The sequence below is a fragment of the Phacochoerus africanus genome, chromosome 1, assembly GCF_016906955.1.
Source record: "Phacochoerus africanus isolate WHEZ1 chromosome 1, ROS_Pafr_v1, whole genome shotgun sequence".
Classification (NCBI taxonomy): Eukaryota; Metazoa; Chordata; class Mammalia; order Artiodactyla; family Suidae; genus Phacochoerus; species Phacochoerus africanus.
Genome location: NC_062544.1, coordinates 112,092,993 through 112,107,427, shown reverse-complemented (window position 1 = coordinate 112,107,427; position 14,435 = coordinate 112,092,993). Strand labels below are relative to the sequence as shown.

General features: G+C 55.5%; 2 protein-coding genes across 4 annotated transcripts; one reads left to right on the top strand and one right to left on the bottom strand.

Annotated features, from left to right (window-relative positions):
• Window positions 1–481: 481 nt before the first annotated feature.
• KLHDC8B (kelch domain containing 8B) lies at window positions 482–5,595 on the bottom strand. Of its 2 annotated transcripts, none has more exons than XM_047774185.1 (6): window positions 5,179–5,595; window positions 3,727–4,231; window positions 2,501–2,665; window positions 1,941–2,186; window positions 1,742–1,843; window positions 482–1,308 (listed from the first exon to the last, which is right to left on the bottom strand). In XM_047774185.1, exons 2-6 carry the CDS (start codon window positions 4,100–4,102, stop codon window positions 1,112–1,114), a joined length of 1,086 nt encoding a protein of 361 aa, XP_047630141.1. In that variant the 5' UTR covers window positions 4,103–4,231; window positions 5,179–5,595; the 3' UTR covers window positions 482–1,111. The 2 variants fall into 2 exon arrangements, with proteins under 2 accessions (XP_047630141.1, XP_047630149.1); XM_047774193.1 differs by having other exon boundaries at window positions 1,941–2,165; window positions 5,179–5,592.
• Window positions 5,596–9,751: 4,156 nt separating this feature from the next.
• CCDC71 (coiled-coil domain containing 71) lies at window positions 9,752–13,484 on the top strand. Of its 2 annotated transcripts, none has more exons than XM_047774081.1 (2): window positions 9,752–9,810; window positions 11,763–13,484. In XM_047774081.1, exon 2 carries the CDS (start codon window positions 11,815–11,817, stop codon window positions 13,225–13,227), a length of 1,413 nt encoding a protein of 470 aa, XP_047630037.1. In that variant the 5' UTR covers window positions 9,752–9,810; window positions 11,763–11,814; the 3' UTR covers window positions 13,228–13,484. The 2 variants fall into 2 exon arrangements, with proteins under 2 accessions (XP_047630037.1, XP_047630029.1); XM_047774073.1 differs by having other exon boundaries at window positions 9,754–9,839.
• Window positions 13,485–14,435: the final 951 nt, after the last annotated feature.

Below are 14,435 nucleotides of genomic sequence, written 5' to 3'. Positions count from 1 at the left end.
GCAAAGACTAGAGGAGGCAAAGGCTGGCAGCTTTGTTACTCTGGGAGGCTACTGCCTCTAGGGGTCTGGTCAGTGCCACAATCCTGCCTAAGGACAGCTTCACCACAGCTGGGCAAGAGGGAACAGTGGTCACTGGATTCCCATGGTCCACTCCTTCCTACAGAGGTGACCAGAGGCTATGTGATGCTGTGCGACATAGATCTGGAGGTCATCCTGATCCTGTGGTATTTTCCCATAGTTTTCTGAGCTCTTTTCTGGTCTACCTGTGAGTGCCCTCTAACACCCAGGGCAGGGCCAATGGGGGATGGTGGTTACCATATGTCACCAGAAGAGAAGCTGAGGCTTAGGTGGGGATGAGAAACCAGAACATTCTGGGCATAGCGGCCAGATCCTAAAGGCTCCTCTAGACTCTCATCCCTAAGAGTTGAGGTCCCCAAAGAAGGGCCAGGGAAACAGGGGCAACACAACCAGAGGCCATAAGCCAGATTTAGCAGCACTTTTACTTCCACATCTGAACTTCCTGGATCCTCACAACAGCCCTGTGAGGTAGGTAGGGTAGGAAGGTTTCAGAGATCCCCATTTACAGATGTGGATGCTGAGGCACAGAGAGGTGAAATGACTTGCCCAAGGTCACACAGCCAGCAGTGTATAGGGCCCAAAGCCATCATTCTTCTAGCACTCTGAAGGTCCTTGCATCCACTCCCCCACCCCTCTGTGTACCCACCCTCTCTGAACTCTCCTGGGTCCAAAGGGGCCTTCAAGGCAGGCTGACAGGATTTTTCAGGAACAGCCATTGGGGTGGGCCTGATATACTCCAGGTAGGCACTGACCTTGTGGAGCATGAGGCCAGCTCTGCCCTCTCCCACTTCTGGCCCAGTAGGTTCCAGAGCAAGGGTGGAGCTGGGCATGGTCCATGAATGAATGGGAGTAAAGGGTGTAAGCGTATATGTGTCCTGCACTAAAGATGAAGGCAACCCTCAAGTCCCCAAGACAATGTCTCAAGTGCCCCACCTCATCCCACAGAGCCACAGTGAGCTTCCTCAGCAGCAGAAGAACCATAGATGTCTGCTTCTGTCACTGAGCTGCATCAGTGAACAGGTCCCATCAACATTCAGACCCCATCCCGCAGACACAGTGCCTCCACAGCTTGACTGGGACCCTGGGCCACACCCCCAATAGCAAACAGCCAGGGTCCAGCCTGCAGACTAGAGCAAGAGCAGCGGGCCGTGGGCATGGCAGGCAGTGCTTCCCAACGCCGCCGTGCAAGGCTGAAGCCTTCTACTGAGCCCAGAGGGCATGGCTGGTTTCCTGCAGGAAGGAGACAGAGACTGTAAAGGGCACAGGCTGCAGGGGCTCCAGCTCTTTTGCTTTCTGAGCCCAGGGCATGGCCCCGAATGCGTTGGCCAAGGATGGGTTATCCATGCCTTGCTACTCATTGCCCCCACTCAGCACTCATTCATTCATCATTCGCTTTTCTATTTCTCCACTGATTCAGTGGTCATTTATCCTGTTTCTATCTCTTAGGCCCCAGCTGGTACAGAACCCACAGTTAGGTGCTGAGACATCCCAAAAGCTGCGTGGGGTAGACCACCCACTGATTGCTTCACAGATTGGGAAAGGGAAGCACACAAAGTCCTGACCCCTGGAGTACCTAGGGATGGGAGAGAGGTAGTGCTCATGCAGGGGGCTGCTCCTGCCTGTCTGGGGCTCCCCTCCCATCCCTAGCCCTATAGAGACTCACCAAGGCCCCCAATGGCCACGATGTGGTCCCCAAGGGCTCCAACCACAAAGTCGGCCCTCTTAGCCCTCATGCGCAGGCTGCGGGGCAGCTTGGTCCAGGACCCTGCAAGAGAGGGGATATCAGCTCTAGCTCCCTCACAAACACTGGACCCTCCCATCCCATGAAGAGAGAGAGGATAGCCAGACCAACCACCGCTCACCATGCTCCAGGTCGAACATCTCCACAGTGTTGACAAAGTGTGGGCGGGAGTAGAAATTGTGGGGCCCAGGTTGCTGCAGACCACCAAGGCTAAAGATGCTGCCTTCGGCCATGGCGCAGCCAGCAAAGGCCCGGCGGCTGGGCAGGCTTGGGTGTCGGGTCCAGGTACGAGTCTCCAAATCAAAGGCCTCAAAAGCAGTCACTGGGAGCTTGCCCTGGCGGCCCCCTGCCAATGGAATTGGAGCACCTGGGAAGCAGCCCAGGGGGCCTAGCAGGCTCTTTCTTTACCAGTTGCTGAAACTTTACTACTGCCTGCCCAGCCACACATGCCCAGCTTTGTGCATACCAGAGCATGGATCAACTCCAAAGATCCTCAGGCTCTGGGGTTTGGTTCTCAACCCCAGCAGGCCCACCAGAGGCTAGAGCCTCAGAGCAACCCTAGCTCAACCCAGCAAAGCTTTTCTTGTCCCACTATCCCAGGCTAAGCTTGAGCCCAGCCAACCTTGAGGGATAGGTGCTTCTGGACTTCAAGCCCCTTTCCCACATCCCCCAGGGCCTTACCCAGGACATAGATCTTGTTCCCATGTAGGAAGGTAGAAGCCCCATAGCAGGGTGTGGGCATCGAGGGCAGCGAAAGCCAGCAGTCCCGGCGGGGTTCATACACCCGAACCTGGGCCTGGGGGGCCGTGTCAGGGCCCATTCCCCCCAGTGCATACACCATACCATCTGCATGGGAAAGAGCAATACAAACTATACCCTTGCCTGGCCATAGCACCCTACTCTGACAAACGCCCTGATCAGTCCTGGGAGGGTGGCTTAGGACCTATGTGTTTATGGTACCCCTCCCTAATGGCAGAAACTCTCCTGCCTGCCTGGAATGGGGGCTGGGAAAGCTAGGATTTCCAATCTGACCAGGGCCCCTCGAAGTGAAGAGCAGGAGACTGCTGATCTAATTATAATCCGTCTCCGTCTCCCTGGAGACGCTATGGCAACCAAGTCTGGCATCCAAGCAGGACCGGTGGTCAGACCTGGAGGCCACAAGGTGGGGACTCTCATGGGGAAAGGAGAGTGGAGGATGGTTTAAACCAAGGGTGGGGGCAATATGGAGATCTGTTCAACATGAAGTACGGACGGGGGAGAGGGCTCTGGGGATCAGCTAGGGAGCTAGGAAAGGGGCTTGGGCTTGCAGGATGAGGGTGTTGTCCACAAGCCTTTTGTCCAGGAACCCTGCCAGCACCTCTGCACCCTGCCCTTTCACTCAAGTAGGTTCTTGTCCTCTTATACTCTCAGAGTTGGCCGGGGGCATGTCTGAGGGCCTTGGGGAGATGAACTAGTCAGTTCCTAGCAACTGCCTTCAGGCCAGCTTGGCCTTTGTCCATCTCAGGCTCCCTGGTTTGTGTGTGTGGCTGAGGAATTTAAGCACTTGCTGGGCTCAGAGCCAAGGCCCTGCTACCCTCCCCCTCTCTCAAACTATTTATAACTATGAGAATCATTGGGCCACCCCTCCTTGTGTCTTAGGGGGAATGGGGCAGGGAGGTGGCTTGGGCCTCTCATTATGCTGGCAGCTAGCCTGGGCTCTGTCTCCCACCTCACAGCTGGAAAAGGCAGTTAAGGCTGCTGTTAGCCAAGCTCAGAGCTAAGTGAGAAGGATACAGGAGGCAAAGCCATGGCTAGGGCGCCCAGGCAAAATTTACAGTTCTTGCTCAATCTCTGAAGGTAAGGGACCAAGTCAGCAAAGAATAAAGGGTGTGGGGCACCTAAGGGACCTTTCTCTGGAGACCACTCACCTCTTTCCACAGTCGCGACCCCCATGGCTGCCTGAGGAAGGGTGGCCCGACGCTCCCAGCGGCCCTCATCAGCCAGGAAGGCCTCTACAGCAGCTACTGGGCTCTGGGCCTCATCCACACCACCCACCACTAGCACCTGCTTGCCCAGTACCACAGCAGCTGCGCCTGCCCGAGCAGTGGGCAGGGGCGCCAGTGCCAGCCAAGTATGTGAGGCCATGTCCAGTGTCTCTGCAGTGTCCAGAGGCAGTCCAGTCCGGCCACAGCCCCCTAGAACTAGCAGGTGCCCATCCTGGAATGCCACTGTACCATATACCCGGCAGGTGGGCATGGATGGGAACACCTGCCAAGCAAAGGCCCGGCCACCTCCTGTAGCCATGGTGTTCACCCCCAGTGGCAGGCCATGCTATCTGCTCAAGCTGCAGGCTTCACTGAGGGGCATGATGGGGCCCCATATTGACTCTACTGGGGCTACAAGAGAGCGTGGGGCCAGTTCAAGGACTTTCACCTAGAGGAGAGAGGAAAAACAAAGGGTCAGAGCCATTGACAGCCCTTCAGGGTACAGATGAGCAGCCTGGCCCAAAACTGCTGGTGGGAAAAGCAGGGGGAGGACCCACCCGCACTGGCTAGCACACTGCTGTGGAGGCTCTTCAGAGTGGGAAGAAAGGTCATCTCCCAGTTACCCCGGCAAATTCCCCACTTCCTATGGGTCTTGAGGGAGTCTCCTCCCATCCCCTGCCCTCACCTAGTTATTCCCCAGTTGAATCTAGGTCTAGGTGGGAGGTAAGATGGCTAGGATAGGACTTTCCACCCTAGCCCTCTTCCCTTCCCCTCAAAAACCCTCACCTTGGTGCTCTGCATCAGTGGAGTTGTACTGTACCTTCCCCCTTACTGGCTTCCAGTGTGCTCTGGGCAGCCATTAGGGTCTCCCATCTGCTGCCAGAGATCAGACTCCAGGGTATCCTTACAAACCCTTTGGAAGCCAGGGGGTGGAGGGTACAATAGAGTTTATCCATTCCTACCAGCAAAAGGGTGTTTGGGACTGGGAGGGGTTGGGCTGGAGGCCAGAGTCCCACATTTCCCCTCGAGGTCTACCCTCAGGGGTTTGTCTACGCCAGGTCCCCAGGGGCCAGCCTTCTCCGGGTACAGAAGGCGGGGGGGGGGGGGGGGGGGGGGGAATTGATTTTGGGATCCCATGAGTACTGGACTCCAGGTTCCCAGAGTCCAGGGTGTTTCCAGCAGAAATGGGCAGCTGGACTTCACAGCAGATCTCGAAGTTCCCCAGCTTATCCATTCCCGCGAGGGCCACGCTCCTGGGACCCCCCGGCGCGAGGCCCTCCGGGCCGCAAACTTCCAGCTCGCGAAAGGGGCGGAGGCCGGGTCCGGGCAAGCGCGTTTGGGGCTCCACACCCCGCGCCCCAAACTTCCCCTGAGCGCGGCTCCCGCGGGACTCACCGGCCGGGGCTCCGGCGCCGCCGGGGCGCAGGGTCCGCGGTTCCGGCTACGCTGGTGCGGGCTCTGGCTGGGGCTGAGGCCGGGCTCCGGCGGGGCTCGGGCTCTGCTCCTGCTCTGCTCCGGCGCGGGGCGGGGCTGGATGGGGTCCGCCTCTCGTCCCCCCTCCCGACTCGAGAAAACCTGCCCCCCTCAACCCATTCCGCTTTAACCCTGCACCTGCCGTGGCCGGAGCCGGGCGCGCCGACCCATGGTCACGCAAACGGGTGAACAGACAGACAGACACGTGGATACTGGGCCTGGCCAGGATTTGGGGGCGACATCGGGCAGGTGGAGAAAGGAAGCAGCGGTGGAGAACACGACACGTGTATGGTAGGGGCCGTTCAGAGAGGACCCAGCCTAGGCACACCGGTGAAGGGGCGGGCCAGCGGAACCTGGGGGCTTGTGGGGCTGGCACCCGCCCACCGTCACTGCGCTCAAAGGAGCCCAAAGACAGGCTTCGTGGTGGCGCCCCCTGGAGGCTTCTTAGGATATGGCCTGGGCCTCTGGTGGGGGTTGCGGCTGGGTCGCCGTTCCCAAAGCATGGACCAGGGCACAGAACAGATTCTGTGGTGCACATTGAGGCTAGCAGAGGGTGGAGGAACAGACAGGGCCGGCCTTAGTACCTGAAACGTTCTTCCACAGCCGTGGGTGGGGGCAGTTTTTTCGGAGAGGGTAATTTTCGGAGAGGAAGAGTCAGAGGCCAGGGGCCTCCCAAGCAGGTCATTCTGGCCTTATTCTGTAAGGCCTGAGGCCTGGGCTAGTTAATGTGACAGAGGCCGACCTACCTCAAACCCAGACCCTGGCTCATCCTATCTTATGAGCATTAAGAGTATTGGCTTGGTCTGTGAGCTGAGGGACCATTCATAGAGGTCACTGGTCACCTATAAGAAGAGGTCCTCGTGGTTGTGCTTACTACCATCTTGTTCCTCTTTAATGGACAGTATCTGCCTCACTCTCCCCATAACTGGTGACTGAGGTACATGTGCATATAGTTAATGTGGGAGATGAGGACAGGAAGCACCTGCAGAGGTGTGGCAGAAGACAGGGAAAGCAGCCAATAAAGGGTGTGTCACAAAGCAAGTTCCCACTGTGGGCAACTGGCACCAAATCCTGCTGGGGACTCTGGGAGCCAGTATAGAACAAGGGCATCGCATTACTGTTCCCATCAGAGCAAGGGTTGCTAAGGTATTAATTCTCAAATCTACAGCATTCATGGGTTTAGAGCAGCTTGGTGGCATGGGTATCCTAGCCTGGCTGACTTCCGGCCAGCCTAGAGTGTGGACAGAGCCTTCTCCATGTCCAGAGAGAGAGTCTTCAGTCCCTTTCAGAGGCTGGCAGTTGGTGTTGGAGGGCCTGCATGGAAATGGTGCCAAGGCCAGTTGCTAATACTGGCTAGAAGGCGTCCAACCTCCCACTCCACTCTGCCCTCACCATGCTCCTCACTTAGGGCACTGGTACCTTCCTCCACAGGATATCACTGCCCTGCAGACCCCCTTACATTTCCCACTATTCCCTTTCCAGGCCCCTCCCCTCTCCTTTCCAGGACATAAAATGAATCTCATAAGAGTCTCCTACCTTTGGATACCTCCCAGTACCCCAAAACCCTCCAGTGTCCCCTTCTTCAACTCCAATAAAACTCTTGAAGTATCCTCTCTCGCAAGGTCCACTGCCTTGATATCTGCTATCTTATATCTGCTGCCATTGCTCCCCCAAACTTGGTCTCACCAACGTTGGAACATTATATAGCTAAAATTAGGGGGGCTATTTGGTCTTTGCCTTAACTGAAATCTTGCTGGTATTTTCAAAGCCTCACCCCTTGTGACTTTGGCTTCCTCCTGCTGCTTGTTCTGCCTCTCAGAGTCTTGTACAGGCCCTGCTTCCTCTCCTCCCCATGAAGTGGTTCCTCAAGACCCAGCCTTGGCTTTTCTCTGGCACACAGACTCCTTTCTGGGGTTCTTCCTCCTAGGCCACTTGCCTCACATCCAGAACTCCATCAGAACTCTCTGGTAAGGTGGATATGGGTTATAAAAGGGCTATAAAAGTGCCAAATGGAGAGCAAGGGCTGGATCCTGGGATAACCCTGTGGTCTCTTCACCCTTATTTCATCTGATCCCAGTTACACCATAGGGTCAGCATCCACCAAAGTCCAGATCAAGTCAGAGTTGGCCCTGATGAATAATTCCAGAGAGTTCCATCTGGGACATACTGGGTACCAAAAGGTAGAAGGATCAGCCTCTCCTCAGGGAGCTAGGTACCTTAAACCATTTCCCCTGCCATCCCCCTAGTTCTAATGTCTGGAAGGGACACAGACTAAGGATGGACCTTCTCTTCCTGGTCCTCCATTTTGCACTGACCTCTAGGCTGGACATCACCAAAGAGGTATCCACTTTCCAGGACACATCTAGGTCTATGCCATCCCTGCAGGCTGGGCCCTGTATCTTCATGGAAGTAGCTTCTGTTTAAATAGCACCTGGCCCCATCTGCACAAAGGTGGCCAACACTGCTGGCTCTGGAGAAGCTGTGGAATATAGCTGGGGCAGAAGGTAAGGCTGAACTGGTCCTAAGAGTAAAAAGCTAATCCTCACCCAGAGATGGAGCTCATCCACAGTTGGGGACTGTGAGTGTGAAGGTGAGGACTTCCTGATTGTACCCCCTGACACTCTGGCCTCTGAGACCCCACCTTTCCCTTCTCTATTCCAAGACCCAGGGCTGGGAGCATTGACCCCAGAGGAGCAAGATAGTTTTGCATTTTTTTTTCTTTTTTGTCTTTTGTAGGGCCACACTGGTGGCATATGGAGTTTCCCAGGTTGGGGTCTAATTGGAGCTACAGCTTCCAGCCTACACCATAGCCACAGCAACTCCGGATCTGAGCCGCATCTGCGACCTATATCACAGCTCATGGCAACGCCGGATCCTTAGCCCACTGAGCGAGCCCAGGGTTTGAATCCACAACCTCATGGTTCCTAGTCGGATTTGTTTCTGCTGCACCATGATGGGAACTCCCTCTTTTCTTTCTTTCTTTCTTTTCTTTTCTTTTCTTTTTTTTTTTTTTTTTTTTTTTGTCTTTGACCACATCTGCAATATATATGGAAGTAGGCCAGGGATCAAATCTGAGTTACAACTGTGACCTATGCCACAGCTGCAGCAATCCCAAATCCTTAACTCACTGCACTGGGCCGGAGATCGAAACTGCACCACCACAGAAACAACAATGGATCTTAACCCATGGCACCACAGCAGGAACTCTGAATTTGCATTTCTTTCTGGACATCTTGACTGTGCTTGAAGGCACTGAAGACCCCACCATCAGTGCTGAGGCCCTGGGAAGCTCAGGGGCACAAGGTGAGGTCTAGGGTATGGTGTGTGTTTCTCTTTAGAGGTGCCCAGACCCCTCTGTAAGCAGCCAGAGAATCCTGGGGTTTTATGGGAAGGGAGGAGAGCTATTAACTAGTCCCCAAATGAAGCATTCATCCACCCTCCAGCTTCCACCTGGCCCCAGCTACCAAATTTGTACCACTCTACATGTTAGGACCAAAAGTTGTGACAGCATTTTTGCTTCGTAGCTCAGGAACTGAACAAGGTGCTAATGCCCCCACCATCTCATCCATGAAACAAGGGCTTCCAGGCTGGTTCTCATCCTGGTCTGGGGGGCCCCTAACCAAGAGGTGACTTAGGTTAGAGCACTAGAGACCATTCTGGCCCCCTTCAGACTCCTAGTGTTAATTTTCCCCTATATCCTCTCATCTGGTGCTGTTTGGGTGGTGAACCCATCTGCTAGCCCCCAGGTTATAGATGGAAAGACAGGCCCCAGTCTCTCAGACCAAAGAACAGAAATTTGGGCACAGTTAATACTTGAGGGAAGGCTTCCTGCCATTGAGGGAGCTGAAGCTGGACCAGGATCCTCCCACCACAACTGTCTGCATGTTCCTAAGCAAACATACTCGGGCCCACACTGTTATATTAGGACTCTCAGATTGGACACACCTATAACTTTGGGCTTATATGCAACATGTGTGCACACCAGCCTTTCATACCACATGTGGTGGCCCCCATTCTCAGGAAGAGAAGGCCTACTGCCCTCAGAAGCTGTACCCCTGCTACAAAATAAAGGGGCTCCTGTGCAACACTCCCAGGCAGAGTGCACTCCTTTCACCCTCTGGTCAGGCAAATGGGACAGAGACAGACCTTGTCAGTAGCTCATGGGGATACTAGAGGGTGAAGGATGGCTTGGACCTTACCAGGATACCCTCCCTGGTAAGATGTCATTGAACCATCAGGCCCCTCAGAGAGGGTGTTAGGCCCCTAATCCAAGCTAGTCTGGGCTCTGGTGCAGTCCTGCCTCGGGCAGCGTCAGAAAGCACCTCTGCCCCTCAAACTCCTGCACAGGCTCCCAAGAGTTTAGGGTAGTCTTCGTTGCCACCTCCTCCAGGAAGTCTTCCTCGGTTCTTACTTGTTCCGCCCCCAGACTTTGGGGGAAACGGGGTCTCGAGGGGTCAAGGGTCACCGGGGCGGGCCAGGTCCCGGAAGCGGAAGCGCGGCGTACTTCCGGTGCGCAGCGGGCGGCCATGTTGGAGCAGCGGAGGCGGCGCAGAGGTGCGTCTTGGGTCCTTGCGGCGGCGCCGGTAGGTTGGGGCCGTGGGCCTAGCCACGCCGCGGAGGGGCCGTCCGCGAGGCGGCAGGGCGGATGGGCCGGGCGGCTGGCTCCTTCGGGACCTGCGCCCTCTGCCGGCCCGGCCGAGATCCCCAACCCCCACCCCGTGCCCAACGACCCCACCCTGGGGCTGTGCGACCCGGTCGGGCTCCCACCGCCCGCCCCGTACATTTCGCTGCCTCCAAGACCCCCGCTCCTACCCTCGGCTCGGACCCCAGGGACGCGGACTCCCAGCCTGAGGGTCCTGGTCTGCCCCCTCCTTGGTTCCACTTGGATGGGGCCTATCCCGTCCCACGTCGTTCACCAGCTTCCCCTGCCGGTCCCGGGGGCAAGTGTGAAGGGAAGTCAGGGGTCAGGCTGCAGTGTCTTGGAACTCCCAGAGGACCGCTCCCAAGGGCCCAGACCGACCTGGGCGGAAGAGCCCCCCAGTTCACCCCCAATATCTGTTCTTGGAGGCAGTGGGCCCCTCCTTACTGTACAGTTCTCAGCTTTGGAAACTACAATCCCTGGAAAAAAATAAAATAAAAGAACTAAAGTCACATGCGAGGATTGTACTTGGAGAATGGCCTCTAGAGAGGGGAGGTGCCTAGACACCTGAGGATCAAAGAATGTTTCCAAACAAAGAGCCCCAGGGCACTTCCTCCAGGGAATTCGGAATAATTCCTCTGCTCCACTAGGGCGGAGGAAGACACTGCACAGACGCACCTCCTGGCCCTAGGGACTTGCCTCATCTCAGTTGATCTTTTAATGCTCTGGTGGAACTGCGTGGTGCTGGGTTGGGCTAGTCATGATTGAGAGCTCACAGCTTCAGAGAAGCCTGGACAACTTGGGTCTTCTCAGACAGCTCCAAATGAGCTGAACTCGGTCTGCAGCCCAAGCCCTAGTTAGGATACCTCAAATCTCTAGTGTCTACTATCTTAACCATTTTACTTGGAGTCATTGGCTCCCATTGTCAGATTTTGGACTCTTGGTCTGGCTGCTTGGCCTCTGGCTGCCTAACTTTCTAGAGCTATGTTATTAGTACCTGCTACTCATCATCTTTTTAGTTTTTATTGAAAAAGAGCCTGGCTCTTTCCTTAAGATTAGTCTCCATGGCTCTATTGCCAGGAATTGGACCCTGTCTGGGAACTTGGAAAGCAGAACTTCTGATAGACAGGGAGCCTCCACCCTGGGCCCCTGAACAGCAGTAGCTGGAGAAGCAGAGATGGTCTTGGACTTGGGTGTAAGTCCGGGACCTTTGACCAGCATTCAGAGAGCATTCAAAATTTGTACTGCCCTGCTTTCAGCTAGACTTCCCAGCCCTAACCACAGGTTCTAGTCACACCAAGTTTGTCATACTCTTTCTCACTTCGAAGCCATTGGTTGGCTGCTCCCCTTTTTGCTCCATTTCCATCTGGTCCTTTTTTCTTCATCACTCATGTCCCACCTGGGTATCCCTCTCCAGTAATCCTTCACTGACCCATTGGCAAGCTGAGCTTTGTGCCTGTGTGTATTACCAAGAACTTAGAAGATAATCTCTATCTTGCCTTCTGTACAGGGTTTCTGGAAGATATTTGCCTATATTCCCAGTGTTAAATCTAATACTAGGGATTTGGCCAAGGCTAAATATTTCCAGGGCCCCAACAACAGGTTGGATGGCTCTGATGAGCCTATGGTCAGGTATTCTGATGAAGCTGCCTCTGACCCATATGAGTCCCCCACCTCAACCTCCCACCCCCCCACCATGGTAGTTCAAACAGCCAGGGTTTTACCCCAGGGAGTGTCTCATTCTGGCCAGGGTCCTTTGTATCCATAGATGTTATTGTGAAGAATGCTGGTCTTGATTGACCTATCTACCTGTCCTGGCCTCTATCTTGGTGCCGTTCTTATTGACTTTTTTCCTCTTGCCTTGGAGGTGCCAAGCCCTGGTTTGTGGATACCCAGGCAGATCTGCAGTGCCTAATGCCATGAGCGTGGTGGTGCAGCATGTGGAGGAGAAAGCTGTGCACTCCTGGTCGCGGATCTCCACGGCAGGGAAGAAGGCCCTGGAGGAGGCGCTGCTTGTCTTTAACCCTATGAGCCAGGATCTCAGTGCCACTGAGGCCCAGCTTGTGGCCTTCCTGCAGGGCCTGCGGGATGATGGCTTCCAACCTACCATCCTGCGGAGCGGTGATGTCTATGGCTATAGTTCATGCACAGCCAACCCCCCAAGCCAGACAAAGCTGCAAGCTCGTGCCCCCATGCCAGCTGCCACATCACCTCCAGCCAGTGCTCCCCGAACTCCCATGCAGCTTTCTGCAGGCCGGGCCACATTGCTTCCCATGCCACTGTCTGGCAGGCTGGCCAAAGCGTCCACACCACCTCTCACCAAGCATGCCACCACCAACCTGCTACTGAACTCCCTGAAGCAGTCAAGTGCCAGCCATGCCCAGGGTGCAGCAGTGGGCTTTCCCACCCACCTCTATCCAGGTGTCTACCCTGCCATGCGGCTGTCCGTTGTACTTGAGGCCCTGGTTCCACTCAAGACTCCCATACCCTGCTTGAGTGCCAAGCACAAGGCACAGTCAGTGCAGCTCTCACTTGCAGACTCTCCCCTGAAGCTGCGGAGAGGTCCAGGGAAGAGCCCGGGGAATTCCCAGCCCAAAGTTCCCAGAAAAGCCACAAGCAAGGGCCCCAAGAGTCTGACTCAAAGAGGCTCCAGGGCTGGACCCCGACAAGGCAATGGGCCCCAGAACAAGACCTACAAAGCCACTGGGTCCCTCAGCAGCCCACGAATGAAAGGTGACTGTTCACTGGGCACCAAAATAGCCCAGGCCAAAGCTGCCCGTGCTCAGGCCAAGGTGGCTAGAACACAGGCCAAAGTTGCCAAGGCCCGGGCAAAAGCCAAGGCAGCACAGATCAAGGCTAAAGCCAAGGCAGCTCGGGCCAGGGCCAAAGCCAAGGCCAAGGCAGTGCAGGCCAAGGCCAAGGCCAAGGCAGCACGGGCCAGGGCCAGGGCCAAGTCCAAGGCAGTGCGGGCCAATGCCAAGGCAGTGCAGGCCAAGGCCAAGGTGGCTCGGATCCAGCCCAGGGGCAGGGGCAGGCCAAAAAGGTCTGTTCAGGCCAGGACTGCAAGGAAGGGCCAGAAAAGATGCCCCGAGACTGTGGGGCAGAAGAGGAAAAGGGCTGATGAGGAAAAGGATCTTCCTCCCCGGAAGAGAACACGTCTTGGGTCCCAATCCCCTAAGATGTGGTTAGGACGTGGAACAGCAAAGCTCCTGAGATTCCAGGCCATCAAGGTGGACAGGAGGTCCTCAGATGATGAGGTGCGGCAGCAGGCTCAGCAGATCCTCCATGTGAACCTTTCTCCTATAATACAGCTCCAGCCATTGCTGCCATAATTGGCATCCTGATGACAGTGTTCGGGGAGACTGAGTCCACTTGTCTGTGTGGTCATTGTCACAGAGTGCAATGCCCATGGATTCCACAACCCCAAGGACTCTGGGGTGCCTCTCCAGTCCCTGAGAACCACTGGCGTCCTGAAGGACATGGGTGGGGTGGGCAGGTGGGAGGGGTGGTCTCATGGTGCAATGCACTGGGACTTGTTACTCTTCGAATTGTATGTCCACTGTTCCATCTATCACGTTTTATACCTTTCCACCTTCTAGTCTTCCTGCCCACCCTCCAAGGTCTTTGTGTGTGTGACTGCAAGTAGGTGGGTTTGAGCATATAGGAAAAGCAGCCCCAGGAACAGAGATGTCAGAGATGGTGCTGCGGGCAGGTCATGATGTGATTGAAAGAGCAGCTTCCAAGGCCCTGAGGGTGGGGGCAGAGCCTCTCTGAAGTGGGAAACCTCCCCTTGAGGCTTCCCTGATTTGTTATCCAGACAGGTTCCTTAGAGGAGGACAATAGGTAGCTCTGTGAGGAACCTCTCAGGCAGTGTGGCCCTGTCTCCCAGCCTGCACTGGCTGAAACCTTGGGGCTTTTCCTGGGCTTGTTTGGAGCAGGGCCAGGCCTAAGTAGTCTGAAGTACCTCTGCCTGTTCTCCCCTCTGCTTCTTCCAGGAGCAGGTCTAGCCTCAACTTCCCCAGTTGGTGGTAAGAGGTTGGGGGTTGAGTCAGAGGCTACAGAGTTCCATCACTGACCAAGGAATTCTTTTGGATGAGTAGCATGCTACAGTAGCTGAGACTGGAGGGTTTCCACACTTCCTCTCACAGTGCTTTCTGCCTGGGTTCCAAGTCCTCTGTCTAATCCCAGGTCCAACCTCAGCATGCTTTCCAACAGGGGCCTCTGTTTCACACATTATTGGTGTTTTCTGCTTTGGAGAGGGGAGGGTCCTGAGCCCTGAACAAAACTAGCTCCCTGCCCATCTGCCAGACCTTCACTGGCTGCCCAGCCTCGGGCTGGCAGGGAGGGGGACACATTCCCCAAAGGCTCCTGGAGACCAATACCCTTTCATGGCTGGGGTGGAAACCTCATTTGAATGAGAATCAGATCTTTTCTTTCTCTGTGGGTGAGTCTGAACCTTGGCCTCACTAGCACCAGCTGTATTGGATGGCAGATCTGTGGAGGCTCTGTGTGCTTGGTGCCCCCCTTCCCCTCTTCTGTA

Excerpts from the sequence above, each read along its gene's own strand:
- CCDC71 (XM_047774081.1), top strand. The coding sequence starts at position 11,815 with ATGAGCGTGGTGGTGCAGCATGTGGAGGAGAAAGCTGTGCACTCCTGG.
- KLHDC8B (XM_047774185.1), bottom strand. The coding sequence starts at position 4,102 with ATGGCTACAGGAGGTGGCCGGGCCTTTGCTTGGCAGGTGTTCCCATCC. Across the intron at positions 2,187-2,500 it reads GAACAAGATCTATGTCCTGG|GTGCTCCAATTCCATTGGCA; the intron begins GTAAGGCCCTGG and ends GCTGCTTCCCAG. Across the intron at positions 1,309-1,741 it reads CGTGGCCATTGGGGGCCTTG|GAAACCAGCCATGCCCTCTG; the intron begins GTGAGTCTCTAT and ends TCCTTCCTGCAG.